At 53.4% G+C, this 27,431-nt stretch overlaps 1 protein-coding gene across 7 annotated transcripts in view; it reads right to left on the reverse strand.

Annotated features, from left to right (window-relative positions):
• Positions 1 to 2,409: 2,409 nt before the first annotated feature.
• TENM3 (teneurin transmembrane protein 3) overlaps positions 2,410 to 27,431 on the reverse strand; it is a 584,034-nt gene continuing 559,012 nt past the window's right edge. For all 7 annotated transcript variants that reach the window (XM_059685785.1, XM_059685788.1, XM_059685787.1 and 4 more), the window contains 6 exons: positions 19,707 to 19,882; positions 17,840 to 18,075; positions 14,438 to 14,734; positions 9,021 to 10,632; positions 6,454 to 6,584; positions 2,410 to 4,022 (listed from right to left, as the gene is read on the reverse strand). In XM_059685785.1, the coding sequence (XP_059541768.1) occupies positions 3,267 to 4,022; positions 6,454 to 6,584; positions 9,021 to 10,632; positions 14,438 to 14,734; positions 17,840 to 18,075; positions 19,707 to 19,882 (3,208 nt within the window). In that variant the 3' untranslated portion in view covers positions 2,410 to 3,266. The remainder of the gene's footprint in view (positions 4,023 to 6,453; positions 6,585 to 9,020; positions 10,633 to 14,437; positions 14,735 to 17,839; positions 18,076 to 19,706; positions 19,883 to 27,431) is intronic.

Here is a 27,431-nt window from a genome sequence, read left to right on the forward strand (position 1 = left end):
GCCGGCCGGGAGCTGCGGAGCCAAGCCCTGGTCTCCATGTGGGTTTAGAGGTCTCTGGGCTGGGAGCCCACCAGGCCCCGACTATCGCTCTAATCAAGTGTTTCAATTAAGCACTTAGTGCCAGGATCACAGAAACAGCCAGCCTGCTCTCAGGCAGTATTTATTATTATTATTTGGTATTCTTCCCAGTGATAATGTGTGGGCGTGTATTTAGTGTTTTCCTGAAGTAGGCCATGGGAGAGTCCCCTGCCACGTGCACACTGCTGAGATGGCAGGCCAGCCAGTGGACATGGACATGGAAAACAGAGTAAGAGCTATTACCAACTGGGTGGCCGATGAGTCACTGCCCCAACGACTGTATATATCTGTGTCCTCCGCTCCGCTGACACACAAAAGCAGTGCTGGCTGGCCTGAGACTTATTTTTTGGAAAAAAAAATATAAACACACACACACACACATCGGGTTGGCTTTTATTGGAATGCCTAGATGCAATCTATAGTCATCAAGTTATGGAAAATTCAGGTCACATAGAAAGTTAGGAAGGCAAATGAAAAGAACAATACAAATCAGACAAAATTTACATCTCAAAATATCATGAAAGCATTTGGACTGGCTTTGCCTAAAATACTTTGAATATCAATTTTTTTTTCTTGTCCGCTAATTTTTTTCATGACACAGTCCCCCCGCACCCTCAACCCTTAGAAAACGGTCTTTTGTTTACATATTCCCCAAGGTCACTGTTGCTCGGAAAAGCACGTTCAGATCACAAATCTTTTTTTTTTTTTTTTTAGAAAGAAATAGGCTCATTATACCTACGAACAAGACACTAATTGGGTTGATTTGACTTCATCTAAAATAAGCACCAGGAGAGACTGTAAATCTGTCAGTCACGGGGCCAGTGGGGCGGACCGGTCCATGTGGGGAAGAGGGAAGATGAGGGGTTCACTGCTGAGCTGCGCACAAGCTGCCCATGGTCATTACATCAGGGGCATTTCCGAGCACCTAGACTCAGAGCCCATTTCAACCAAAAGTACGTACAGCATGCTACACGGTCCTGCAGAGCTGCCCCCCGCAGGACTGCAGACACCTAGGTTAACAGCTAAAAAAGAAAACGGGCAACAGCCATGTTGGTGGGGTCTGAAATCTCATAGTTTTCTAAGTTGGGGCTTCGTCATCCTCGCCAAAGGATCTCCAGGATAAAAAATATCAATGCTAATCTGTGCTTTCATTCTAATAAAATATCAGCATTCATTAGGAGATTAAGTACCTCAGTATGCTCTACCAAACACACACAGTCATAGCACTGAGACGGTAAAGTCAGTAGCTATTTCGAGACTTTTCCCAGCCAAATCTGTTTAAGAAACACGCCTACTGTGCAAGTTCGAGTATGTGATACATACAAAGCGGTTAGAAAATTATTTTCAATACATCACTTGAACCTTTATAGTTACGACATGTTCACTTGCTATATTTTATCACCATTATACAGAGAGGGAAACAGTGTGGACTATAGCTCAATGAACTGGGAAATCTTTTCTAAAAATATTTCTGTGGCTGAATTTAGTGCTCACGAAAGAGGTTTGCGAGAGCGGCCGAGCGGGCACGGAGGTGCAGCCGGCGGCTGTGCTGGGCCCATGCACACCCGTGCAGGAGGGCACGGCGGTCGGTTCACCTCCAGCCCCCCTGACGGGGCAAAGCTGTTCAAATCAGCTCCCGAGGTGGCTGGGGCCTGTGGGCTTGGGCACGGGAGCTTTGGTCTCGCCTCTGGTGTCCCTCCTGGCGACCCTGGGGTCCACACCCAAGACTAGCAGAATGACCCCGACCTACCCCACCTGGCTCTCTCCCCCCTGCTGGGTTTCTGCCGTCTTTCCTACATCTTAAGACACATGTTTACGGTCCTGGCCACATCAGATCCTTTCCTTCTCACAGTTTCCTGGAGCACCTGATGTGGTCTCTCACCTCCATCAAGAAATGGAGCTGGAAGGAACCTTAAAGACCCTGTGGTTAGATTATACCAACCCCCCACTGACCTTTAGGGCCCAGGGACAGCAGCTGGAACACCCGCCTATTCTGTGTGTTGTTTTTTTTTTTATTTCGTATCTTCCGTTACATTCCACCAGCCTTAGTTTTCTGCTGTGCCTCTCAGTTGCTCTTGGTGAGGACACTGGCCTGAGAGAGAGGGTAAAGGAAGGAGCAGCTCTCCGGTTCGCCACCCACCTCGGATTGCACTGTCCTACCCATCTAGTGATAGAAAGCTGCACGTGTCTTCAACCTAATACAAAAATATTAACACTTCTGGACATTATAGGCATAAGTTGTTATATCTCTACAATATAATAATTTATACTGTACAGCTATAACTGATAACAAAAGGTGCAATCCTTTTTTTTTTTTAAAAAATCACACGGTTCACATGTTTTTATCATTTTATTTTTAAGTATAAACTTTTTAAACACTTTACATAAATTAACTCCTCTGAGACTAATATTTGATGTACAGTAAATTGTAATTCATATAAAAAATCCATAAACAACTTGTCTCACATAATTTACAAAAAAATCAGGGTTTCCTTTGCTTATCAGGGACAAGGATGGTATTTGCCAGTTTTTTTTTTTGTTTTTTTTTTGCCCCTGAGGCAAACCACCAGAGCATTGGGAAATGCAGCAGGAATTCCCCTCGGAGCAGAAGTCACGCGTGCCCATGTCCTTGTGGAAAGCAGCACGGGAGAGCATACGGTTGTCTATAAACTGTAATTTCGCCCCACATTTTAAAATGAACACAGATATATATCACATCCTATGCAGGGACTGCTTTCTTGTGAGCAAAGGTCGACAACGCGGTGGTATGTGGAGACACTGTACGCATTTTCACCCTCTTAGATACAGGGCCTCACAGGAACAGATGGCCGGGGCAAAACGGTTAGGCCTGTCCGCCCGTCCTCTTACTGTTTGTCCCTTTTACTCACACCTTCAGTCCAACCGAGTGCAGCGATATGCATATGTAAACATATTCTTTAAAGCCGATCACCTTTAAGGTCATTCAGAAAAGGGGTTCTGGTTTTTTTTTTGTTTTTATTTTTTTTCCGTGAAATGTTTTTTGTTTTTTTTCTTCAAAATAGCGGTCTCATTCTGGAGGAAGGCTCTTCTGCGCCGGAGAGTCCCAGTCGGATTGTGCTACAGACAGATCTGAGCCGTGGTGGTGGTGGGGGGTTCGGCGGGCCGCGCGCCCCCTCCCGCAGGCCGTCCCTGTCCCCGCGGGGAAGGGGTTACCTCTTGCCGATCTCGCTCTGCCGCAGGAACTGGATGTTGTTGGCGCTGTCGGCCAGCTCCGGGTACTGCTCCACCGACAGCACGTAGTAGCCGTCGTAGCCCTGCACCTTGCCGGCGCTCAGCAGCTGCCGCTTCTCGCCCTCCGTCCAGAGGCGCGCGCCCTCCTCGCCATCGCGCACCCGCTGCTGCTCGCGCGCCCAGGCCCGGGCGAGCGCGCGCTGCCGCGCCTGCTCCAGGATGCGCGCTTTCTCCTCGTCCAAGGTCATGCCGTAGCGCACGTGCAGCGCCAGCGCGCCGAACTGCATCTCCACGTCGGCGAACCTGCGCGTCCTGCCGTTGACCACGGTGGTGGACTGCGACACGGTCACGTTGATGCCGTTCTCCAGGGCCTTGCGGCCGCTGGTCAGCCGCAGCGTGCCCAGGTCGCTCTCGGGCGTGCTGGTCTTGATGAAGTAGTGCGTGTCCTTGCCCTCGATGGTGAAGTGCAGGTTCTCCAGGTAGAAGGCGTTGTTGAGCACGGCCGCCACCTTGATGCAGTCCTCGTTGGCGATGTTGAGCACGTTGGTCTGCACGCGGCCCTGGCTGACGGCCAGCATGACGCCCTTGCCGATCAGCGACTTGACGGTGGCGAACCACAGCCACGACGGCGCGCCGCCGCCCTTGCGCCGGCTCACCTGGACCTCCGCCATCTTCCCCAGCGACAGGAAGGCCTTGGCCTGCCGCGCCACTTGTTGCTGGACTCCAAAAATGGGCTGCGAAGGGAGAACAGAGGGGGCCGGGTTAGCGACAGCTGTGGCTCTGGTTGGCAGGAGCGCGGCTGCCTGGCGGCGCGCCCACTCCCCACAGGAGGCGGACGGGATCTGGAGAGAGCGCCATGGCATTTGTTGAAACCTCTGTGGGTTCTTTCGAGATGAAAAGGCTTAAAAGAAACCCTGCGTGGAGGAATGCACGCAAGAGGCACACCCCTCAAGCTGACCCAAACGTGCTTGGAAAGGCAGGGAGCGCCAACGCCATCGCGTATTCAGAGCTTTTTAGTTTCTAACGGGGGCAGAATGTTCATGTGTGAGCTTTTCTCTTTCAATCTCGAGATGCCCGTTTCCTCCGTCCCTCGCATTTGGGGCACCCAGCTTAGCAGGTCCACCATCCCGGCAGCTTTGTCCCCGGGAGGCTGAGGAGCAAGCAGCAAACACAGGATGTGCAAGGCTGGGGGTCACATGCTCTGACTTGTAAACTCTGTCCTCTCCCAGTGACCACGATTTCAATAGAATGTCATCAGTGAAACCGCAGAACTGAAACGTACAAGGATGAGTGCGCTGTGGGACAGCTGAGGATGAGGATTTATTACTCTGGGAAAACATTTATTTTTTGGAGACTTAGGGACAGGGCACACGCTACACTGGCAAACGACTTACTTTATTATTTTTTAAAAATACATTTTGATTTTTTTACAGAGAGGAAGGGAGAGGGATAGAGAGTTAGAAACATCGATGAGAGAGAAACATCGATCAGCTGCCTCCTGCACACTCCCTACTGGGTATGTGCCTGCAACCAAGGTACATGCCCTTGACCGGAATCGAACCTGGGACCTTTCAGTCCAAAGGCTGACGCTCTACCCACTGAGCCAAACCAGTTAGGGCCTGGCAAATGATTTAAACCAGAGGGCATCTTAACTCAAGCCATTTCCTGTACTACCAGATGTCTGTCTGGCCAGTGTTCCCAAATGGAAACATCTGTTTTATTTGCAGCCGTGAAAGAAACATTTGTTCTCCCTGCACTTGGGGCGGCCTCCACCTCTTTGCTGGAGATTCCCTAAGCCAGGGGTCCTCAAACTACGGCCCGCGGGCCACATGCAAATACAAATGTTGTATTTGTTTCCGTTTTGTTTTTTTACTTCAAAATAAGATATGTGCAGTGTGCATAGGGATTTGTTCATAGTTTTTTTTTTTAAACCATAGTCCGCCCCTCCAATGGTCTGAGGGACAGTAAACTGGCCCCCTGTTTAAAAAGTTTGAGGACCCCTGCCCTAAGCTGTCCTTATGGTGCGTGTCTCTTGACAGAGAACCCGAACCGTATTTAAAAGGCTGCCTCGGAAAAAAAAATTGGCAATTCCATTTGTACCGTCAGACATAAGTGTTTTCAGACATGTTGGGGAGTCGCACACAATTTGGACACGCTTGTTTAATGCACCAGGAAACTGCAGTATGTCTGCATGGCACTGTGGTCAGCGTGGATGCATTTGCAATTAGAAATGTTAAAATGGCCCCCAGCCCTGGACACCGATGGGTTTTTGCTTTTTTAAATGTGAAGATGACATGTGAAAAAGGGAATTGCTTTTATGTGATGAAACATGTACCGGGAAACAGAGGTATTGACGCTGTATGTGTGTGTGTGTTTTAGCCACAGTTGCCTTTCCTCTTTGTAGTCATTGAAATTATAGGAAATTGCTCGAGGGGCGGGGGGGATGAGTCTTTCTAAGAATCTGCACTCTCCTTTAATTGTTACGGGGCAGCCCAGTTTCTTGATCTTTCCTTATTCTTGCTTTAAGCTAGAATTCTGTTGCTTTGTTGTGCATTCCTTTCTGATCTTTGAATGGTGGGAACTGAAAGTGGCATTTTCTGAAATGGCAGCTTTGACTTTGCCATTTTCCATTCTTCCCCCCGCCCCCGCCCCTTTTATTTCTCAGAACCGTCACAGGCCTCCTGATCTGTTATTGCCAGGAAAATCCATAAACACCGAGTTGTAGGGGGAGCCTTGCGTTTTATTTTTTATTTTTAATCGTCTCCCATGACACACGGTTGCTGTTCTTTAAAAGGTGGCCTCTGTGGCCTTGTTTGTGGGCTGCTAATCTGGGGTAGGGATCGCCGGCCCTCCTGTTTCCTGTGTCTTTGCCTTCAGGTCCCAGGGGCCATAAATGTGGCTGCTCTGGAGGAACCCTGCAGTTTAGTACCTTTTGCTAATGTCTTTCTGCGTTTTTATTAGCATCACTAAAAACAGATTTAAGCCCGTTTCATGGGCCCCCAGTTTACTGAGCAGAAATGTTGTTTTTTTCTTCCCTCAACGAGTCAAAACATTAGAAACTGATTTTGGCCCAGGTTTCACAAGCACAGTGTGACTGAATACGGGCGCACAGGACACGTGTAAGCCATTCACCACCCTTCCCTGGCTTCGCTTTTCGGGTCTTACCGGGACATCGTCCCACTGCTGACTCTTCACCAGTTCGTAGGAAGGCTCCGTCAGGTCAAACTTGGGGACGGGGAACCCAGGGATCGCGTTGTGCAGGTGGAAGCCAAAGGTCACCAGCCAGCTGTTAACATCTGGGAGGAGGACGTTGCAAAGGACAGGGGTTAGGGTTTATGCTGCGCTTTCAGAACTTGAAACTCTTACCCGAGAGAAAGGCCCGGATTCACAAAGAACAGCCAGGGAAAGAGCACACGTGTATCGTGACCCCACAATTCAGAACCAGCTCCCCACTTTCGGACGCGAAGACAATCACCCCAGCAAGGGCCGTAGGAAATGGGGAGTCACAGACACGCACTGGGACAGACGTGCGCCGGCTGCCGCCTGTGTTGGTAATCGGGCCGCAACCAGGCAGGAACAGGGCGCAGCAGCGGGGAGAGCCAGGGTTGTTGGAAACGGATGGAATGTGTAGTGTGGTCAGCAAAGGCTGGCCTTGAAGACGAGCTGTGTGTCACTGTCTTTCAAAAGGCACGGCCCAAGGATATGCAGTTGCCCGCAACCCATTTTCTAGGAATAAAAGCCCTAAGTTGAGAGAGTGGAAAACAACAATAGATGCTTTATCAGAGACGGATGCGGAAAGCTGGCCCGGGGCGCAGCACTGCTGCTCAACCTCAGCTAGGCCTTCAGAGGCGCACTCTGCACAGTGGAAACACACTTTTTTGGGAGAAAACCTGGAAACCTTTCAGATGGTCTTTTAAAATATTTTCCTGTGACTCTGAAAGCCAGTAAGCTCCGAAGAAGGCGTCTCTTTTGGGAGGTTCTGCTCTTGCAGAAGTGCTCAGCGGGTGTGCGGCTCTGGGACTCTGCTTGGGTGTCGATGACTCTATATGTTAAGCTGGGAAGTGGGAAATTGCATTTCACCTAATAGAGTTTATGCCAGCCCATCTCTCTTTTGATGTTTTTAAGAAAATGCTGCTGTGGCATTCCCTGCAGTCCACATTGCTAGGAGCGGAGGAAATCGGAAGTGTGGTGTCCCCGCCTTCCAGTCAGCCCCTGTCAGCACCTCGCAAAGAGCCCGGGGTTAACTGCCCGTCACCATGATGGAGTCGCTTGCTTCCTATCTCCTTCTCTAGGGCACCAACTCTCACCCCATTGCCAGGCCGGCTGGCTCCTTGTCCAGGTATCATATGGCTCTAAAGTCAGCGGTAGTCTCCCTCTTCTAAATGGGGGGTGGGGTGGTGGGAGAGATAAACCCCAACTTCATCATGTAGGACAGAAAGTGATATCTATCTATCTTTCTATCGATCATCTATCTTGTATTTAGAGAAAATCCCTTCTCATGATTGGTGGAGTACTGGAGGTAAGGACTCTCCTACTTACAACCAATGTCTGTGTAACAGTGAGAACCACAGGGTCTTAAGTGTTGAAAAGCACTGCCAACATAATGGGACATGGCTGTGGAGGTAGACTGAAGAGCCCTGAGGGAGGGCACCAGGAGGGCGTGGCTGAATTCGGACAAGGAGTGAAGGGGCTTTCAGCGGGTTCACATGGCAGAGAGCTACGGACAGCGTTGGGAATGCGGGGAAAGTAGGAGGCAGATGGAGAGAGAACGGGGGCAGCGTTTGGAGAGCCGTCCTGAGAACTGAGAAAACGGACATCTCGGTACACCGGAAATGCCGAGCAAGAAAACGACGGCCTGAAGGAGCATCTATCTAACACAAGCAAAGGCAACACAGAAAACCCCCAAACGAAACCACAAAGCAGGGAACCTGAACTGTGGAGGGCAGCTCAGGAATGAAAGGTGGAGGCAGAAGGACTCAGGGTCCTTGGAGTGGAGGAGGAGTGAGGAAGTCAGCTACGTAAGGGGACTGGGCGTGCTTGCTGGGTTCCTGTCTCTGTTTCCTGGTGGCAGAAGTGGGAGCTGATGCTTTCAATTGCATCACACACCAAACTTGGGAAGATCTTAAATCTATGCCCTGAAGATCAGTGTATCTGTTAGTAGTCCCAGGACTGTACCACATGGTAATGAAGATGGTAGTATAAGGGGACAGGAGTGAGGACAGACACAGTGTCCCCTGGCTAAGCAACTGATGGGAGAATCGGTTCCTCTGTTGTCCTGAGGTGATGGTGGTGGACAGTTAGTTCAACTCTTCCCAGGGATGGGATGCTGAGCCACACTGTGCTGTATTTCACACCCATCCTTTCCACTAGAATGGACACGACTTGTCTATGAAGCCACACAGCTGGTAGGAGAGGGGAAGGGACTGGAACCCCGAGTTCCGTGGTGTCTGCATCTCCAGGTCACTTCCCTTCAGTGACTGGATTCCATGTCATTTCAGAAAATTGTGGCCTTGGGCATTGGCAGGCAGAATAGAAGTAACAAACTATGTCTCGGTTTCCCTTTTTGGTTTCTCTATGGTTCCACAGAGAAATAAATACATTTAAGAGGCGAGGCATTTGATTTTGCATGAGTAAACTACGAAGTTAAAAAGAAAGCAACTCCAATTATTTTGTGCGTTAACCCAAGGATTAAAGTAATTCCATACCCGGCAAGGAAGTAAGATGACGCTCACCTGTGATGTAGTCTTTCACATCATGGATTTTGCTTGCAGGATTGTTATTCCTGAACATGTACAGGTTGAAAGGAGCTGGGTCCCTCCCGATTCTCCTCCAGATTTCTATGTCAGGCGTCGTCCACCGTCCTGCCAAAATGTCGTAATCCCTTTCTCCGAAGTGGATCAGTTTTGTGAGTGGGTCATACAGGCCACCATGAAACCCAATGACCAGCTGGAAGTCAATATTGGAGTCGAAGTAGATTTCGCCGTAGGCGGTGTACTGGATCTGCTTGAGCATGAGCCCGTTGCTACTGAAAACGGCCAGCGGCGTCCCGGTGTTGTCCGAGGCGATGTAGAACTCATCCCCGCTGCTGATTTCCATGGCAAACAGATGTCCCTGGAGATCGTAATAGAGGGAGGTGATCTCTGAGCTCGAGTGGTTGTAGACGTGCGTGATCCTCGTGGGGTAGATGAGGTCGGCGTAGAAAAACTGCAGGTGCTGCCCCAGGCTGGTTTTGCTGGAAACGCGCCTTCCCAGGCCGTCGTACCGATAGATGACGGTCCAGCCACTGCCTTTGCTGTACACCCGCGTGAGGAGCCCCTTAGAGCTGTACTCGAAGATCTCCGTGCCTCTCTGCCGCAGGAAACCGTCCTCGTCCAGCCGGTACTGGACGTCCCCCAGGCGGGTGATCCTGTCTCGCAGGTCGTAGCGGAGCGGGGTCAGGCGCGCGCTGTTGCTGGGGTTCAGCAAGTGGAGGTTCCCGTTCAGGTCGTAGTTGTAGCGCCACATGATCTTCTCGTTGAGATACACGGTCTGCAGCTGGCCGTCCACGTCATACTCGTAGGCGTACTTGGTGGTGTTGGCGAAGGGCCCGATCTTGATCTCTCTCTTGGTGACCCGACCCATGTTGTCGTACTGGATGGTGATCCAGTACATGAGGGACCGGAAGATCTCGTACTGGATCTCCTTGATGCGGCCGTGGGCGTCGAAGTGCTTCGTGTACGTCATCACGGCCGTGGAGATGATCTGGTTGATGTCGTAGTAGATGACGCCGAACTTCCCAAACTGCTCGACTTTGCCGGAAATGTCGTCGAACTGGTAGAGGTCGATGGGCAGCGGCGTCTCGTTGATGACCCCCTGCATGCTGGTCACGCGGAAGCTGTTATCGTAGCTGTAGTCGAAGCGCGCGTTGACCATCCCGTCCTCGCTGAAGCGGAAGATCTGCCTGTCGATGAGGGGGCCGATCTGCCGGTACCGGATGGTGCAGATGAAGCCGTCGCTCTGCAGGTTCACCGTCTTCAGGACGCCGGCCGCCTCGTCGTAGGTGAAGCTGACCCGCGTGCTGTCGTACAGGATCTCGGAGAGCCGGGTCTGCCTGCGGTACTTGAACAGGACCCGCCGGCTGGTGCCCAGGAAGGCCTTCTGCAGCAGCAGCCCCTCCTCGTTGTAGTCGGTGATGACGGAGGCGTTGCTCTCCGGCGGGTTGTAGATGTTGCGGTAGTAGCCGATGGAGCGGATGGTCTGCATGGTGTGGCGCGCCACGCTGGGCATGGTGATGGCCGACAGCCGGTCCCACAGGTCGTATTCGAAGATGTACTGGCGCTGGCTGTGCAGCAGGAGCACCATGGACTGCAACGAGAGGACACACCGTTAGGCGGCGCTGTGAACGGGGAAGCAGAAGCAAGGCTTAGCGAGCGCGGGCACGCGGAAACATGCCACCCGGGAAAATGATTGTTTTTTAAAGTATATTTTTATTCATTTCAGAGAGGAAGGGAGAGAGATGAAAACATCAATGATAAGAGGGAATCACCAATCGGCTGCCTTCTGTACACCCCCCACTGGGGATCAAGCCCACAAACCAGGCATGTGTCCTGACCGGGAATCGAACCATGACCTCCTGGTTCATAGGTCGACATTCAATCATTGAGCCACACCAGCTGGGCTGATTTTCATTTTAATTGAGTTGCCCTTGACCTTGCAGGTTGCTAAGGATTCCCCGTCTACTTTGCTTGGGTGCTTAATCGTGAGGGGGTCGGGGGTTCTGCAATCAGCGGCTCGAGATTCATAGTGTGCCCCGTGTCAGGACGCACGCTTCCTCCCCAGGCACGCCCACCGAGCGGCAGGCTGCCGATGGGCCTGGGTAAATCGGAATGCAGGCCTGGGCCCAGCTGCCTCCGAGACACCGTTTCCAGGTGCAAACAGCATCTGGGAAAGGCAGTGCTGTCCACCATGAGCAGTTAATTCAGGAGGGCGGCTCCCCCCTCATTTGACTGAAGAGCCACTCAAATCATGTTTCAATTTCCAGTGGGTGTGGGGGCGGAGCAACACCTTCAGAATATCGTTTTATGAAGAAGAGACATAAAATGAGCCCCAAGTGGATAATGTGTCCGTAAAGCATCGGCGTCAGCAAACATTGCTAGCGTAAGCACATGGCGAGTGAGCGCTACCAACTCCCTTCACAGAAACACGACCCGGATGTGGGTTTTGCTTGTTTGTCTGCAGACTCTTGCGTGGCATCTGCAGCCGCAATGCCATCTACATGTTGAAGTCACCTCTTGGGCGTGCCCATCTCTCCCGGACCTCAGGGGCCATGGGAGGTTTCTGGGCTACACACTGCTTCGGTGTTAAATTACGAAGTGAATAAATGTATACCTAAACATTAGCTTTGCTTATTTAGCAGGTATCTGCAGGAAGACAAAAGGCATGCATCTGCTGGGCCAGCAGGCGTTGGGCTGGATAAGTGATGCGTGATCATCACACCGCAGGGCGGCTCTGCCCCCAGGAAGCCTCCTCGCACCCCTGAGACCGGCAGCAAGGCTGTGGAGCCGAGGTGCCGAGGGGGCTGCCCTCGGGGCGCCTGCTGTGCGGTGGGGGGAGGAGGGCAGACACTAAGATGAACAATCCCTGCCCACTATCCCTTGCGTCTCTCTACTGCCCGCCACCTCCAGCAGCAGCCGTGTGCCCAGCCTCTGTAGCACCTCCATGGGCAGGTCCGGGGGTCCTCTGTCCACAGGCTGAGCCATCCATGTTGCGAGCGTGGTTCCGATGGTTTGCATTCCTCGGGGAGCTCCGACTGTTGCGCCGGAAGCAGTGCGTAGTTTTACAGTCCCTTGGAATCGCCTCGGACGGCAGGTGGCGGAATGTTCCTTGTTTTGCTCTGATGCAGGCTTGGCTGAGTGCCCATCCTGGCAGGAAATGGAGCAGGTCTGGGCGGACGTGAGGGACTTTGGAGATGATGAGCAAGTCCCCGCTGGCTTCCTGACGCCGCAGGTGGTCACGGTGACCTCGGTGACGCTGCTCTCAGGTCAGTGACGTGCTCCCCGGCTGCCCTTCCGCGTTCCCGTCACCTCGTGGTCACGCTCATCAGCGCTGGGGTTTGGACACTCGTGTCCCTGGAACTCCGTCCCGTGTCTGATGGGCAGGGTTCCTGGACGAAGCCACGTCCTCTGCCAGGTTCCCCAGGGAGATGTCTCGGGTGGGTGGGTGGGGGTGAAAGGCTTCAGGGTCAGGATTTGTTCCTGGCAGGCAGGTGTGTCGGGAGCTTACTCTGTGGTTTCCCAACAGCCAACCAATAGCCTGACTGCATGCAGGGGGGGGGGGCGGCTGGTGTGGAGGGAAACCCTCATCTCGGGGCACAGACCCCTGTCTCGGGGGCCAGTCTCCTCTAAGGAGAGCACACGGGGGGTTTGCCAGAGGCAAGGTTGGCAGGCAGGGCCCTCGCTGGAGCGTCCTGGGTTGGGGGGCTGCCTGAAGCAGCAGCATCCGACCGTGAACAGTGGCCCTGCAGCTGGTTCTCAGGGGGGCCAGACTTGGACGGGGTGGCTGCAGGGCAGGAGTGGGGTTGGGGTGTATGCAGAACAGGGGTGGGGTTGGGGTGGCTGCAGGGCAGGGGTGGGGTGGGGTTGAGGGGGCTGCAGGGGTGGGGTTGGGATGAGTGCAGGACAGGGGTGGGGTTGAGGGGGCTGCAGGGCAGGAGTGGGGTTGGGGTGTCTGCAGAACAGGGGTGGGGTTGGGGTGTCTGCAGGACAGGGATGGGGTTGGGGTGGCTGCAGGGCAGGGGTGGGGTTGGGATGAGTGCAGGGCAGGGATGGGGTTGGGGTGTCTGCAGGGCAGGGGTGGGGTTGGGGTATCTGCAGGACAGGGGTGGGGCTGGGGTGGCTGCAGGGCAGGGGTGGGGTTGGGGTGGCTGCAGGGCAGGGGTGGAGTTGAGGGGGCTGCAGGGCAGGGGTGAGGTTGAGACTGAGGGGCCACGCAGAGCACCCCTGGCGACAAACAAGAGTGTGTGAGGCGCACAACAATGATGCAGACATGAGCTGGCAGCCAGCGTTACTCTGTGAGAAGGAGCCAGCGTGGAGGCCGGAGCTGCTGGGCGCTGAGTCCGTAGCTCAGGCCGCCGTGTGGTGGAGAGGCCTCAGGACTCACACCCAGTCGTTTCCCGGGCTGGTGCTCACTGCCCAGGAAGGAGGCACCCCAAGGACATGCTCTTTGGGGTTTGTGTTTCTTGAGAAAGGAATTCCAGGAGACAGTCCTCTCCTCCTTCCTCTTCTGGCCCCGCCCTCGGGCCCTGTCATTGCCCCAACCGCGTGCCGCCTGGCTCTGCACGTGGAGCTTGGACTCTGTTGTGGGGCCGTCCCTTTGCTCCTAGTGCTTAGGGAGGGGGCCAGCCCGAGCCAGGTGCTGGCCTTCTACACGGGGAGGGAGGAGCGAGGCACAGCGGGGTGGGGATGGGGTGGCTCAATGGCGGCTTCCTGAAGAGCAGCCTTGGGCGACCGGTGCGTGAACAGGGCGTACACAGGGCCTCTGCGCTCTCTATGGCCAGGTCGATGCCCGCCGGCGGCAGCGCAGGCCCGGCAGCGGCAGCTTTCACCGTGCGGACGGCGGGCTCTCAAACCACAGACCCAGCCGGGAGGTTCTTCACCGACGACTTACACACCCAGCGTCTCATCCGTGGAGCGGTCCATGTACACGCCTGGCGGGGGGACAGTGTTCCGTGTCCGTTTACAGCCCAAATCACTTACAAGGGCCTCAGCGAGGGGGACACAGCTCAGGAGGAAGAGCTCGGCTCATGCGGATGCATCGCTGCTGTGCAGCTGAGACACACACAGCGATGCTGAGGGTGGTACGTGGGGCTCAGGCACCGTCCCTGTCCCCTTGTCCTTGTGCTCTGGGAGGTGGCTGAAAAGTACTATCACTGCCTCCCCAGCTGTCTTTAAAAAAATGCTTTTATTGATTTCAGAGAGGAAGGGAGAGGCAGAAACATCAACGATGAGCGAGAATCATGGATCGGCTGCCTCCTGCAGGTCCCACACCGGGGACCCACCGCACAACCCAGGCACGTGCCCCGACCGGGACTTGAACCGTGACCCCCTGGTTCATGGGCTGACCCACACCCCCTCGGCCGCACGGGGTTTGGACTGGGAGGGTGCACACCTACCTTTTCCAAGTACGTGTAACTCCACGTTTTACCGTCCGCGAAGACCCGCGACACGATGCGCCCCTGCCCGTCGTAGTCCACCTTCTCGCTGGTGGTGCCCCGCTGGATGCTGGCGATCTGCCCCGTGGACGAGTAGGTGACGTTGACGGCCATCAGCTTGCTGCTCGGCAGCCAGAGCGTCGGGTGCCCCGACGTGTCGTAGGCGATCCTCAGCAGGAACTTGCGGTGGTCGTCGTAGATCTTCTCCGTCTTTGTGGTCCGATCGAAGTCGACGGAAAGGAGGTTCCTGCCGTTGACCTGTGAGAACACCAACCGGAAGACACGATAAATCACGCGGATCCAGTTCCCGCCCCCGGCCACCCTTCGGCGTCCCCACCGTGGCTTAAACACCATTTATGGTGATTGATTCTCTTTGTCAGTAAATTAATTTCGCAACTTCTCGGGTACGAGTGCAAGGCGGCAGATTAACTGCTCCTCTAAAAGGTTTCATTAAGCAGAAAGACAGCCTGGCGTTTGTTCAAAACCCTTTCAGTTAAACTTTGTAAACTCGAGCAACCGATAAGAACAGCACCAAAACGCGTTTGCTTTAGAGCTGGTTCAGATGATGCGAAGATGGGAAATACGTCGCTGCAGACGGCGCCCGGCCCCCCCCACGGGCACCGGGAGGGAACTGCTCACGGGTTAATCGTGGCCGCACGAAATGCAAGTGGTGAGCAGGGCTGTCGCCCTCTGCGGAGCAGTTGTGTGGAAGCTGGAACCCACATTACCATAAATTAATAATGAGCAGAGACAGCAGGAGGCTACAAACACGAGCATTGCTCTTGGCCAAATGCTGAAATGTCACCACTTTGCCGAATGCCTTTTCCTTGGATGCCATCTGGTTGACTGGCAGGGACTTCAGATCCTCTGCTCCCCCGCCCGCCCTGTCCGACGTTTGTGATTCGTTTACGAGTCTCGCACCACGTTGCTGGGAGAGGGTCTCTGTGGCCCCAGGCCACGGCCACAATCTTCGACCACGTGCGGTTGTTACTGTCGGTGATGCATGGCGCACCCAAACCAGCGAGTGTCGCAGCCGCTCGGTTACGTGGCCTCGGTTACGTGGCCTCAGTAAGTTCTACCTCACAACGGCCCACAGTGTTTGCAGCCTGGGGCCCCGCAGGGGGAGCCCGGGACCTCCGCTCTTAGGTCTGCGGTGTGGCCTGGCGGCTGGTACCTAACGAAGTCTTGTTGACTGTTCGGATTGTTAAAAATTAGATGGGGAGATCTTAATTTCCCACGACCATGTCCTAGCTCGGACCTTCAAAATGGAGCGCGCAGTCCCTTCCTCCCCAGAGTGAGGAGGGTCTCTGTCTAGAATCAGAGAACCAGTGACATAAGATTGGATTTCCTCTCCTTCCCCCTGCTCTTCCTAATTTCCTTTTATGTCTGAAAAAGGAGTGTTAATAAAATACAAAAAAAGGATAACTTATACACAGCTCGTCACAAAGAACAGCCGCAACACATGCTTGGTGATTGGCCTGCTCTTCCCGCTCCTGGCACCTTCCTAACCTGCGACCGGAACAGCCCCTCCCCGTCCCCGCGCTGCCTGGTCTGAGAGCCCGCGTCTGCGGACAGGGTGGGATTCTCCGGGGTGGGGTTAGGAACACACGACCAGGCCTCTGCTGACAGCGTACTTGCCCAGAGCCCCACGTGATTCTCTCACGTAACAACGGTTGCCATCTGGTTGACTGGCAGGGGACAGAGGCAGGGAGGGAACATTTCATTCATCCACAATACAGCTCTGTCATGTCTGCTTCGTGAGGGAGCACCTGGGTAATATGTTACTCGGGTCATGCTATAGACAGCCAGGCCACAGGTAAGCCCATGAGGCTGACGGATGTTATGATTTCCCAGAAGGCTAGTGATTAGTAAAAAGTGGAGCCCGGTCTAGAACCACGGGTTCTGAATTCCAGGTGGGGCTGTGTCTTTGGGGTGCAGACTGGGGAGCACGCGTGGGAGCAGTGTCCTTGTGTGTCTGATGAAGGCAGTCCTGTGCCCGAGACGGTGTGTATGTAATCTGCCTGCTTTAGGGACAGTGAGTAGGAGACAGCCTGGAGCTGCCTTCTGGTTTGCAGTGGCCCCAGGAAGCAGGTCCTGGGGAGAGGCAGAGGGGGTACAGGCAGCCACTGAGGCCAGGCTCCCCGGAAGGAAAGGTGGCGGCTGGAGTCGACTGTGGCAACAGCCCTCGCCCCTCGCCAAGTGACCTGGGGAAAGTCCGAGCCCGCTTTCTCGCCCATCCATCACGTCACCTCCTCCTGGCGTCCACTGGTCTCCCTTCTCACTCCTCTCCCTGAACCGCCCTCCCTCCGCCTCCCCTGCCTGCCTCCTGATCAGGGACGGAGCGCGGGCACCTGGCTCGCACAGCCTGGTGCGGGTGGGGTGGGAGCACGTGGCACTGGTGCCCGAAGGCCTGGATTCAGTCCCACACACCGGCCTTGCTACTGAAGCGGAATCAGAATATGACCGTCAGTGGCATGCAGACCGTATTTGACCCATCGGTCCCTTTTTCACTTCATTTTTATTTCTTGGAAACAGAGACTGGGTTGTAGTCAGTAGCTGCCTCCCCCTCACCCCCCACCTGCCCCCTCGCAAAGGTTTGTCAAGGTAATTCATGTTGGATTGTGATAATAATTTAACCATTTTTGGTGCAGAAAACATGGACATTTTAATGGTGTGTTCTGTTCTCTCTGATTTTAAGTACTTTTGCTTAGTGGCGCGGCAAGTGATTTTAGGAATAGTTACCTAGTTATCTGATAACTAAAACCTGTTTACTAATAGAAAGAATGGGTCAGGCTCAGTTTGCAGGGGTCTGACGGTGGTTTTCTTGTCACCTGTGTTTTAGTACCGAGTCTATGTCGTCTTAGATTAAGCACTAAATAGGTGTCCTACGTCACCGCGTGCTTCCGAGATATACACGGCTGGGTGTGGAATGGTCACGCAGAGAACACTGCAAAGGTCAGGGTCAGCAGCACAGTCAGAAAGGCCATTACATTCCCCTTACACATTCCACAATCAATGGCGAGGAGGCAGGCGCTAGGCCTGACGTTGATACTCCTCCATGTGCCCAAGCTGTACTTTAAAAAATTGAGGATATAAAGAACTAGCCCACCTCCCACCGGCCAGCCCACCTTTCCATGCCCGTCTTTATGGTCCGGAAAACTTTCAATAGCGAAGCCCTTTCTTAATGAGCCCCGTCCCCACATCAGGAAGCCGCCACCCCGAGCGGGTGAAGGACAAGCTAAGATTTAACGATGGCGTCAGTACAGTAAGAACCCGTTGACACCCGGGCTGCTGGAGGCCGTGCGACAGGCGCGTTCCTGATTTCCCGGGAAGAACCATCTTTGGTCACAGATTCTGACTCACCCTGAGCTTCCGGCCAAAGACGTTGACTTTTCCCTGGGCCTGCTCCTTCCGGAACCTCCACTCCACCAGGTTCTGGCCGTTCTCCCCGGGGAGGGTCATGTTCCTCTTGGCCATGGTGGGGTTGGCCGTGCCGGCCAGCACGTGCGGTTCCGTCTGGTAGTGGGAGTCGAGGCCGCTGGCGTAGATGATCCGCAGGGAGCCGTCGTAGCCGATCTGGTAGCTGTTTCTCAGCTGGTCTGCGGGACAAGCAGCAGAGAGCGTCAGCCACAGGCGTGGATTAGACCCTCGGGCGGAGACGCCGCGAGAAGTGACACCGATTTCTAAAATGCCGACCGAACTGCATTCATAGGGAAATAAAAACGCTTAAGGACGTCCGCTTAGAAAACAGTAAGACATCTCTGATTTCTGGCATTTCACGCCGCACCGGGTGTGGCCGACCATGAGAGAACGTGGGGGTTTACAGGCCTCCTCCGCTACCGATGGGCTCCTTTTCCTCATCTGCCTGACGCACTAAATGAGGGTCGTGCAGTGAGCGTTCTGCAAAGAGCCAAGGATGTGCTCCTCCGGAGGCTGGTGTCACCTCCAGCGTCTAGGGGACCCTTCTCCCCTGTCCCTGTATCTTTTACCAAAGGACGCTGAAAAAATTTAATAGCTATACCTTCTCTACCCCAAGTAGAAGGCGACAGTTGGCCTGAAATGAACATTAAAGGAAGAGACTCATCTTACATTCGGTACCAAAGACATTTCGTATTGTAAGCTGCTTCAGCTTAAGATGCTCGCATGACACGGACGATTTGGAGAATAAATGAACTCGAGCAATAGTAACTTCAGATGACTGTGCAGAGTACCTGACAGAATTAGCAACAAACAACAAAATGAGTCGAAGAAGTTTAGCTCAGAGCTAGCGATTCCTAAGGGCTACGCCCTCACAACTTTGCATCGTAAAGAACTCTGGTGGGGGGTACCGTCATGGAGACGTTGGATGCAGATGCCTACCGAGCGAAGAGTTCCAAGGGCAGACATTACATACGGGCGTGTTTGGAACTGGGATAGAATCTCCAGTGACCACACCACAGGGCATTCAGACACCGTGTCCCGGATTCAGGAAGGGCCGTGCCCCCAACACGGGACGCCCGGCGGTGCGGGTGACGGGCTCAGGACACCTGGACGGTGACCCAGGGAGGGTCTGATGGTGCATGTGAAGCGTGGGAATACATCGTTTTATTAAACGGGAATGGATGGTTTCCCGGTTAACATAGTGTTTTCTGTATGACGTAACTTTATAATATAGCGTGCCCCCAAAACTGAAGACACACTTTAACAGCTAACTCACTTCATTTTCACTCCTTTTCAGGTTTAACTGATCTGAAATAATGGGCGAAGCTAGACTAAGCTTTGAACAAAGAAAATGTACCCTAAAGAGCCACTAGACTTTTTTTTTAAAATGGGGATACATGAAAGATAAAGTTTACGGTGCAAAACAGGCAACAGGCAACACACAAAATGATTCTTGATGTTTGTGATTCCATCGCTTTGCGTTATCAGCAGTGTCTGGACCAGAACAGGCATCAGTTTGAAAACAGGCATTGATAAAAAATAATTGTTCCTTTCTGTAGATTCCTGTGCATTTTGAAAATGAACTGTACATTAATGAACAGTGACTTTATAACCAATGTATATGTTTTTTGGGGACATCTTGTATGTACATATAACTCAACAACCATTTCGTGTAGACATGAGGCTGTTTCCTCCCCATCTCTGGAGGTTTCCATGTTCCCCTCCCCTGTTCCGGTTGACCTGAGACAACGAGGTGGCCACGCTCTCTCTGGGGGCCGGGCCTATGTTTAAATGGTGCTTTCGTGTTTACCTTGAACCATGGTGTAGAAAGAGTCGATGGAGGACAGATTGGAAGTGATGCTGACATCCTCGTCTCGGCTGGACGACTCCAGGTCCACGGTGATGGCCCTGTCCATGTCGCCATGGAGGTTGGTGACCACTCCCGTCGGGAAGGTGACGTTTGTCAGGCGACCTTCGCTGTCGTAGCTGAATACAAAGGCAGGGGCTCGGTGTTAAATGGGCAACGGGGGTTCTCCTGTAGTGTAACGTGCGGCTCCGTCAGCCGCACAAATTGGGAAGAATATTTGTCTTCGTGCAAGAGCGGTGCAGACGGAGGGCTTCAAACATGCTTTGAAGTCACCAAAGCCTGTTTGACACGGAAACCCTCCCCGGCGAGCGCGAGTCAACAGCACAGCTCTCCCTCCCAGCGCATCCGTCTTTGAAGTGTGACCAGGACCTGCCTGCACATCCAATTTGCTGTTTCAAAGGGAACATGCTTGCTGATGTTAAATTCCCAAGCATTCCTCCCCGTTTCCCACAAAGTAGACTTAATGCGCAGTCCTACCAGTTGTGAAAGATTTATTATATGGCAGTGCAACCCGAATACATATACAACTTTGTGAAATAGTGTGTATACATGCATGTATGTATTTGTGTATTTAAACATACTCCTTGAGTGTCCTGAGACATCTTTGACAAACTAATCAGATAAAAGTCTATTAAAGACTTTCTTATTTCTCAGGGATTGACACATTTTATCATGGTAAACTGGGGCGTAAGTGTTGGGTGGGATAGTGAGACTCTATCTTGTCCACACTGACATGGTAGGAATGGGAGGCATTTTGAACAATCATCCTATATAATAAAAACCCTAATATGCAAATCAACTGAACGGCAGAACGACCGGCTGCTATGACAGGCATTGACCACCAGGGGGCAGATGCTCAATGCACGAGCTACCCCCTGGTGGTCAGTGCACTTCCACAGGGGGAGTGCCACTCAGCCAGAAGCCGGGCTCATGGCTGGCAAGTGCAGCGGCGGTGGCGGGAGCCTTGCCCGCCTCTGAGGCAGCGCTACGGACCCCTCGGGGGCTCCCTGAGGGAGCGGGCCTAAGCTGGCAGTCAGACATCCCCCGAGGGGTCCCGGACTGCGAGAGGGCGTAGGCCAGGCTGAGGTCCCCTGCCCCCAGTGCACAAATTTCATGCACTGGGCCTCTAGTTTGTTATATTTACTGAAATGAGGTATAGTGTTTACTGACACTTAATGATTACATGTGTTTTTATTATATTTACTTTTTATACTTTTATTACTTTTTAAGTATATAATATAGGAGGCACTTTTAAATGTTAAGATACATTTTATTTATTTTTAAAAAATATACCTTTGTTGATTTCAGAGAGGAAGGGAGAGGGAGAGAGAGAGAAACATCCATGATGAGAGAGAATCACTGATTGGCTGCCTCCTGCCCACCCCCCACTGGGGATGGAGCCTGCAATCCAGGCATGTGCCCTGGCCAAGAATCGAACTGTGAACTCCTTGTACATAAGTCGATGCTCAACCACTGAACCACACCGGCTGGGCCTTAAGGTACAGTTTAAATAGCTGTCCCATAATCATAAATATGCATTACAGATGCAGCACTTCACTAAAGAAATGATTTTTTGGGTGACTTTTCCATTTGTGGTAGCATCAGAGAACATTTCAAAAATGACAATGTGGTTTGAAGAAAAAAAAATGCAAATTATGGCTGAAAAAGTAGGGATTTCCTTGGGACAACCATACACTTAAGATCGGGTTTCAGCTGGGTACTAAGGCTGCTTCACTAATCAAAGGTCTAAGCCAGTGGTCGGCAAACTCATTAGTCAACAGAGCCAAATATCAACAGTGCTTCTTCAAAATAGACTCGCCCAGGCCGAAAACCGACTTCTGCGCATGGGCCACGAAGTTTCAATCACACTGTACGTGCGCGCCCGCACGTGGTATTTTGTGGAAGAGCCACACTCAAGCGGCCAAAGAGCCGCATGTGGCTCGTGAGCCGCAGTTTGCTGACCACGGGTCTCAGTGAACTGGAGACTCTGACCAAGCCCTACCCAGGGTCAGCCCAGATGTGGGCCACGTAGAGAGAGCACCTTAATAGTGACAGGCAGGGGAGAGAGCGTGGAGGGCATCTGAATCATAGGTGTGAGTATGGGCAACAAGGGGCAAGGGCTACAGAAGTACCTACATGATATTCTGTTTTAACAGGACAGAGAGCTTTTAAAGTGTAAAAAACTAGCTTTGAGAGCTTGGTTAATAACTAGGCAAAGGTTCTAGGTCATGAGAGTAGAGAGGACAGGGTCACGGTGGGGCTGGGTGAGGAGACGGAGGGAGAGCACGGGGTCTGCTCAGCCCCCTGATCGCTGATCCCAGTGCCCCCGTGGGCGGTATCAGATCACGGCTGGACTGACATGTTCTGACAGTTGGCCATGCTGCTCAGCCAGCGGCAGGGCCTGGGCCTGGGAAGAGAGCAGCGCGAGGGAGTAGTGAAGAGAAAGAAAATGCGCCATTAAGTGCAACCACTGTTTGGACCCATAAAAGGCAGAGCTGAGATAGGAAGGGAGACCGCCCCGCCCCCAGCCCACACACAGGAGCCCAGCCCGGTGTACCGCTGTCCTTGCTTGCTTGGAAAAATGACTGCTCTTGAAGACACAAACACACGCAGGCCTATTTATACAGAATCACTGATAACACCAGCCTGCGGGGAAATCTTACCCTGGACGTATTCTTATCCCACGTGACGTTCTCACAGCATAGCGTGGAAACGCCATGTTTTGAAGAAAGGAGCATCCTTTTGAATCTCCTATGGAGCATGCATTCACACTGCATTCTCCCTCCTGCCGTTTCCAGACGGCAGTGAGCACGGGCTGTGGCCAGGCGAGTTGGTCAGCCTCTGGCTGCATCTCACGCCGGGCCATCCCTGGAACCTGCACGCCTGGGCCCGGGCCCATTATCCTCGTGCCAACCACGGGCTTGGTTCCCAGGGAGCCCCAGCTTTCCGCAGGCGATGCCACCTGCCAGCGCTCTGCCCACTCACCTGCCCCCTTTAACCCCCGGGCTGGCGTACGCTTTCCGGCCCCATTCAATCTAATGCGGGAACATCCCGTCTCCCGCAGAGAGCATCTCCCAGCCGCCGCCTCGGCTCTTCACGGCTCACCCCTGCGCCGTGTCCCGTGGCAGGGAAGCTGGCACACGCATGGGAGAGGGTGCTGGCACGCAGACCCTGACCTACCAGCCCTGGCTCTCGGGGAAAGAGAAACAAGTCCCGCTTGCGGGCGGGGCAGTTGGTGACCCGGCTGAGCGGGGTCTTCGTGGCCTGGTCGGTCTGGCCGGGCGGTTCTGAGTTGGCCCTGGAGGAGCAGCCGAGTGTCCGTGAAGGCACCCATGCGACTCACGTGCACACATAGGCGGGCCAGGCGGGCGGCCAGGCGCGAGGCCCCAGCACCTGCCTGCCCGGCCCTCCCAGCTTCTCACTGGGCGCACAGGGCGGGCGAGGTACTGCGGCCACAACGCGCACGCGGAGTCGGATGGGAGGGGAGTCACGCGGGAAAACTGCGCTACTGAAAACGAGGGCCACGAGGGCTCGGGGCGCACGGAGAGATGCCACCACGCCGAGCACCGAGGGAGGCCCACCTCAGCTGGGACCGCGCCCAGCCTGGACCGAGACGTTGGATTTAGGCAGAGAAGGCAGGTCGGCATTCTACGGCCACGGCCACGGCCACAGCCACAGCCGGTGAGGGGTGGAGGAGCATGGAAGGGCAGCGAGGTCAGGAGTGGACAGCCTGGCTGACGGAGGGTCCTCTTAGGGTCCATTCCGCCGTAGAGGGAGGCCCCGGCGGGTTTCAAAGGGAGGGGTGGGGGGAGGAAGGCATGGGAGCTGAGGAGCGTAGTAAAGGAGGAAGCGGGGACGTGAGGAGCTGATGATGGCAGCACGCACAGAGCCGGGGGCGATGGGCCGGGTCAGGCGGAGCGTGCCTCTCAGACCTGATGATTTTCCTCGCCAAGAAAGGAAGTCAGCGACCAACACGGGGTTTTGAAATGGAAATGATCACTGGTTTCCTCCAGGGTTTCCTATAGAAAGGCCGGGCACACAGATCAAAGCTAGGAGGGACCGACTTCAGGGTGAGCGATCTTTCCCAGGAATAGGTGAAACTTGATAAAAAAAACTCCCATCATTATTTTGTTCATTTCAGTGGGGACCAGCGACAGCTGCCCCCCAGGTCAGCACCCACGTCCAGAGAAATGAAAGCAAGGTGTACATGGCCATGCAAGGTACCAGGGGACTTGGGAATAGGGAGTGAGTGAAGGAGTCAGGGGCGACTTTCGGGGACTTTGAGAATGCCAGGTGACCCCTCCTCACCCGGACAAAAACAGACACACAACGCCCAGCAAGCGGCCAACCGTCCTCTGAAATACAGGACCGTGGGGACTGAGGGAGGCCTCCCCCCAAACCTACGCCTGTGGACATACTCCCCACTTCCCTGCGCTCCTGGCTGTCCTCACTGCAGCCGCCTTGGGGTGAACAGCCCTGACCGGCCTTTGTTTCTCTCCGAGTGCATCTCTTTCTCTCTGAGTGCATCTCTTTTATTTGTGTTGGGACTTCACAATGCGACAGGCCCCAGGAAACTGGAAGAGAACATCAGCTTCCTGCTCTCCTTCTATTCATGGGCCCAAGCCTCCGGGCTTCTAATTGACGACCCAGCACATCCTCTCCCACTCGGATGCCCCCTCCCAGAGGCCTGGCTGGGAAAGGGCTCACTCCCCAGGCCTCAGGGCCTTTGTTCATTCATGTGTTCACTCATGGGATGCCCTTGTTTGATGTTTATCTACCTGTTGTCTCTAATTTTGTTGCGTTTTTGCCTAGCCTTGCTGTTCTAGCCTTTGTGGGATACTCTAAACTCTCTTTTCAAGTCTCCTAAGCAGGGGGCTTACGGACAAATGCCCCAGAGATGGGGCTTCAGCCATTCTCTGTGGAAAATGATGCAATCCTCCCGGCGGGACATTCTCTCTCTCCCCTCACAGATACGGAGTTCCCGATCCTTCCCTTTGTCTTCATCACGTCTCTCACGTCTTCCCACCCCCACAGCTGCCCTCGATTTAAAGCAGGTCTGGCCTCTCCCATCGTCACCGTCACGGGAACGCCAGGTGACACTCCTCCGCGAAACATCAGCAGTGACCCTCCACTGGGAGAAGATCGACAGACACAGACTGTGACCCACACATGTCAGCAGACGATGGATCCTGCACATTTAACATAGCAGGATGACCTATTGTCTTGAGTGCTTCCCTGGGAGTAAAATCCTTTGATCTCCTTTGATCAAATGTTTTTAAAATTAATCTTCTGTTTTTGAGAAAAAAACCGTGAAGGTCAGAGCAGGGATGGAGAGAAGGCAGTGAACCCGAGACGAGAATGGGAGGTGGAGGACGGGCCCCAGCCCTGGCGCCGAGGGCCGGCCTCTGATGCAGCCCGACACTGAATGGGTCTGTCTGAAAAACGGGGCAAGTTTTTGTACGGATGCTGTAGTCTTGGCAGTGCCCCGCGCCCGCACCTTTCTTCTCTTCTCTGTGGAAGAGCAATGAGAGCCTGCCCAGTGTGTGTGTGATCACTGAATGGTTTCTCAGCAACACGCCTGTTCTGAGAAGGCAGGACAGTGCAGGGGCTGCTGGGCACATTCTAGGGGCCTTGGGTTGGGGTCATGTTCCTCTGTGTCTTCCCCACCCCAGCACCAGCCTGCCCGGAGAGCTGCTTAGTCGGGTACATCCGTCTTCCTGCACCTTGACCCAAAGTGAGGACCCCCACAAAAGACCTACCTAACCTGGGGCCCCTCTCACGCAGAGCGATAATCTTTTCTTCCATCTATTGGAATCCCTTAGGTTCAAATTTCCTTCAGTTTAACAGCCAGCAAAATCCAGAAAAGTCCCCTCCATCTTGCCACCTGTTGGGCAATGCTTTTTCTGCAATGCTAACGTGTAACAGCCTCTCGTCCGCCATTCTGAAGCAGACACACTCGCTAACCCATCATAACAACAACGCACGTGTCGATCACACCTTGATCCTCATTCCTGATGAAGGACTCGCACCAATAGCCAAGTCAGAACAGAATCCCATATAAACGCGGGGGGCGGGGGGGGGGGGCGGTGGGTTGGGGTCCTAAGAGCAGTTGTGTGACTTGTGATACGAATACCAGAAGAATTTACACGTGAGCATCCAGCTATGAGTCTGAGATTCGCGTATCCTAACAATGACCTCGCAGACAAATGGTAACTTCTTTAAATTCTGCAGCAGAGCTGTCTGCAGGGAATCCTCAGAAACAAGGCTCCGTTTAGAATATGCAAACTGCTTCCATCAAGTTAACCAGAGTGACCCACCGACTCCCTGATCATGGGCTCATCTGGTACTCAGCTGACTGCTACCTATGATCTACAAAGGTGACAGGGAAAATGCAAAATAGGACAGTATTTTATGCGACTTTCATCTCCAGGGCTAAGAGGAGCTCAATGAGAAAGGGTCAGGGTCCCACGGGAGGCGGGGAAAGGTGGTTAACACCTGCTTCGGTTGCACGTCTCTCAGAGGACTTGCCGATGGGCCAAATTCCCGCAAGCACTCGGCTCCATAAACCAGAGAGGGCAGAAGCCTGCAGTTCAAGCCTCTACTCTCTTTTTCAAACACCCAGACCAGTGGTCGGCAAACTCATTAGTCAACGGAGCCAAATATCAACAGTACAATGATTGAAATTTCTTTTGAGAGCCAAATTTTTTAAACTTAAACTATATAGGTAGGTACATTGTTATGAACTTAATTAGGGTGCTCCTAAGGCTAAGGAAGAGCCACACTCAAGGGGCCAAAGAGCCGCATGTGACTCAAGAGCAGCAGTTTGCCGACCACGGCCCCAGACAACAGGAGTTCAGGACCACAGTCAAGGGCAGAGCCTTCCTCCTCCCCTCGGGCCCAGCCCTTTCTCCGAGCATTGAGCCTAATGAGAGATGGTTACAGATATGACATATTTTTTTCAAAAGTGAATAAAAAAGGGACCCAGTGTCCCTCCTTACATGGCCACATCAGGGACAAATGCCGCAGGGACGACGCCCGGCTCTGAAATCCAGAGGCCTGGAGAAAAGGCATCTACGTCAGGACGTTCGGAATTGGCTCCCTGGGGGGTGGGAAGATTCTGGGCTGACCACCATCATGAGGAGGGTCATATTGATCATCTATAAGTCATTAACATACTGTTTATGGGCCGAGGATGGTTGACATGAGCAGGACACATCTTACTTGTGTAGATAACAAAAGTCGTGGGCAGGTCTTGACATGTAGACTTACCAGGCAGCGGATGGCAAGGGACATTTTTGCTCCAAAAAAATCTATAAAACAGAACTGTGCACGCCCTCATCTTCCTGATTTATTCCAGGGGGCCCTAAATGTGCAGAGGACAAACTCATCTTTCTCTCTCGTCTTCCTCTCTGTCCCCCGGCCTGTGTCTGTCATACACAGAGCCTCATGGGGAAACGGCTGTGCAGGGAGAGCAAGGAGGCACGGGGTGTGTGTGTGTCTCCCAGTAAGTCAGGGAGGCTTACATAGAAAAGCAGGGAGCCCACTCAGACAGAAAACCCTAATTTATTATGAATTGCCACCACAAGCACTGGCATCGTATAAAAAATATGAGGTTTGACAGAAAGGCAATACGCCTAACTATTTCAGCAAAGGAAATGTGGTAATTTG

Source organism: Myotis daubentonii, chromosome 2 (genome assembly GCF_963259705.1).
Source record: "Myotis daubentonii chromosome 2, mMyoDau2.1, whole genome shotgun sequence".
NCBI lineage: Eukaryota > Metazoa > Chordata > Mammalia > Chiroptera > Vespertilionidae > Myotis > Myotis daubentonii.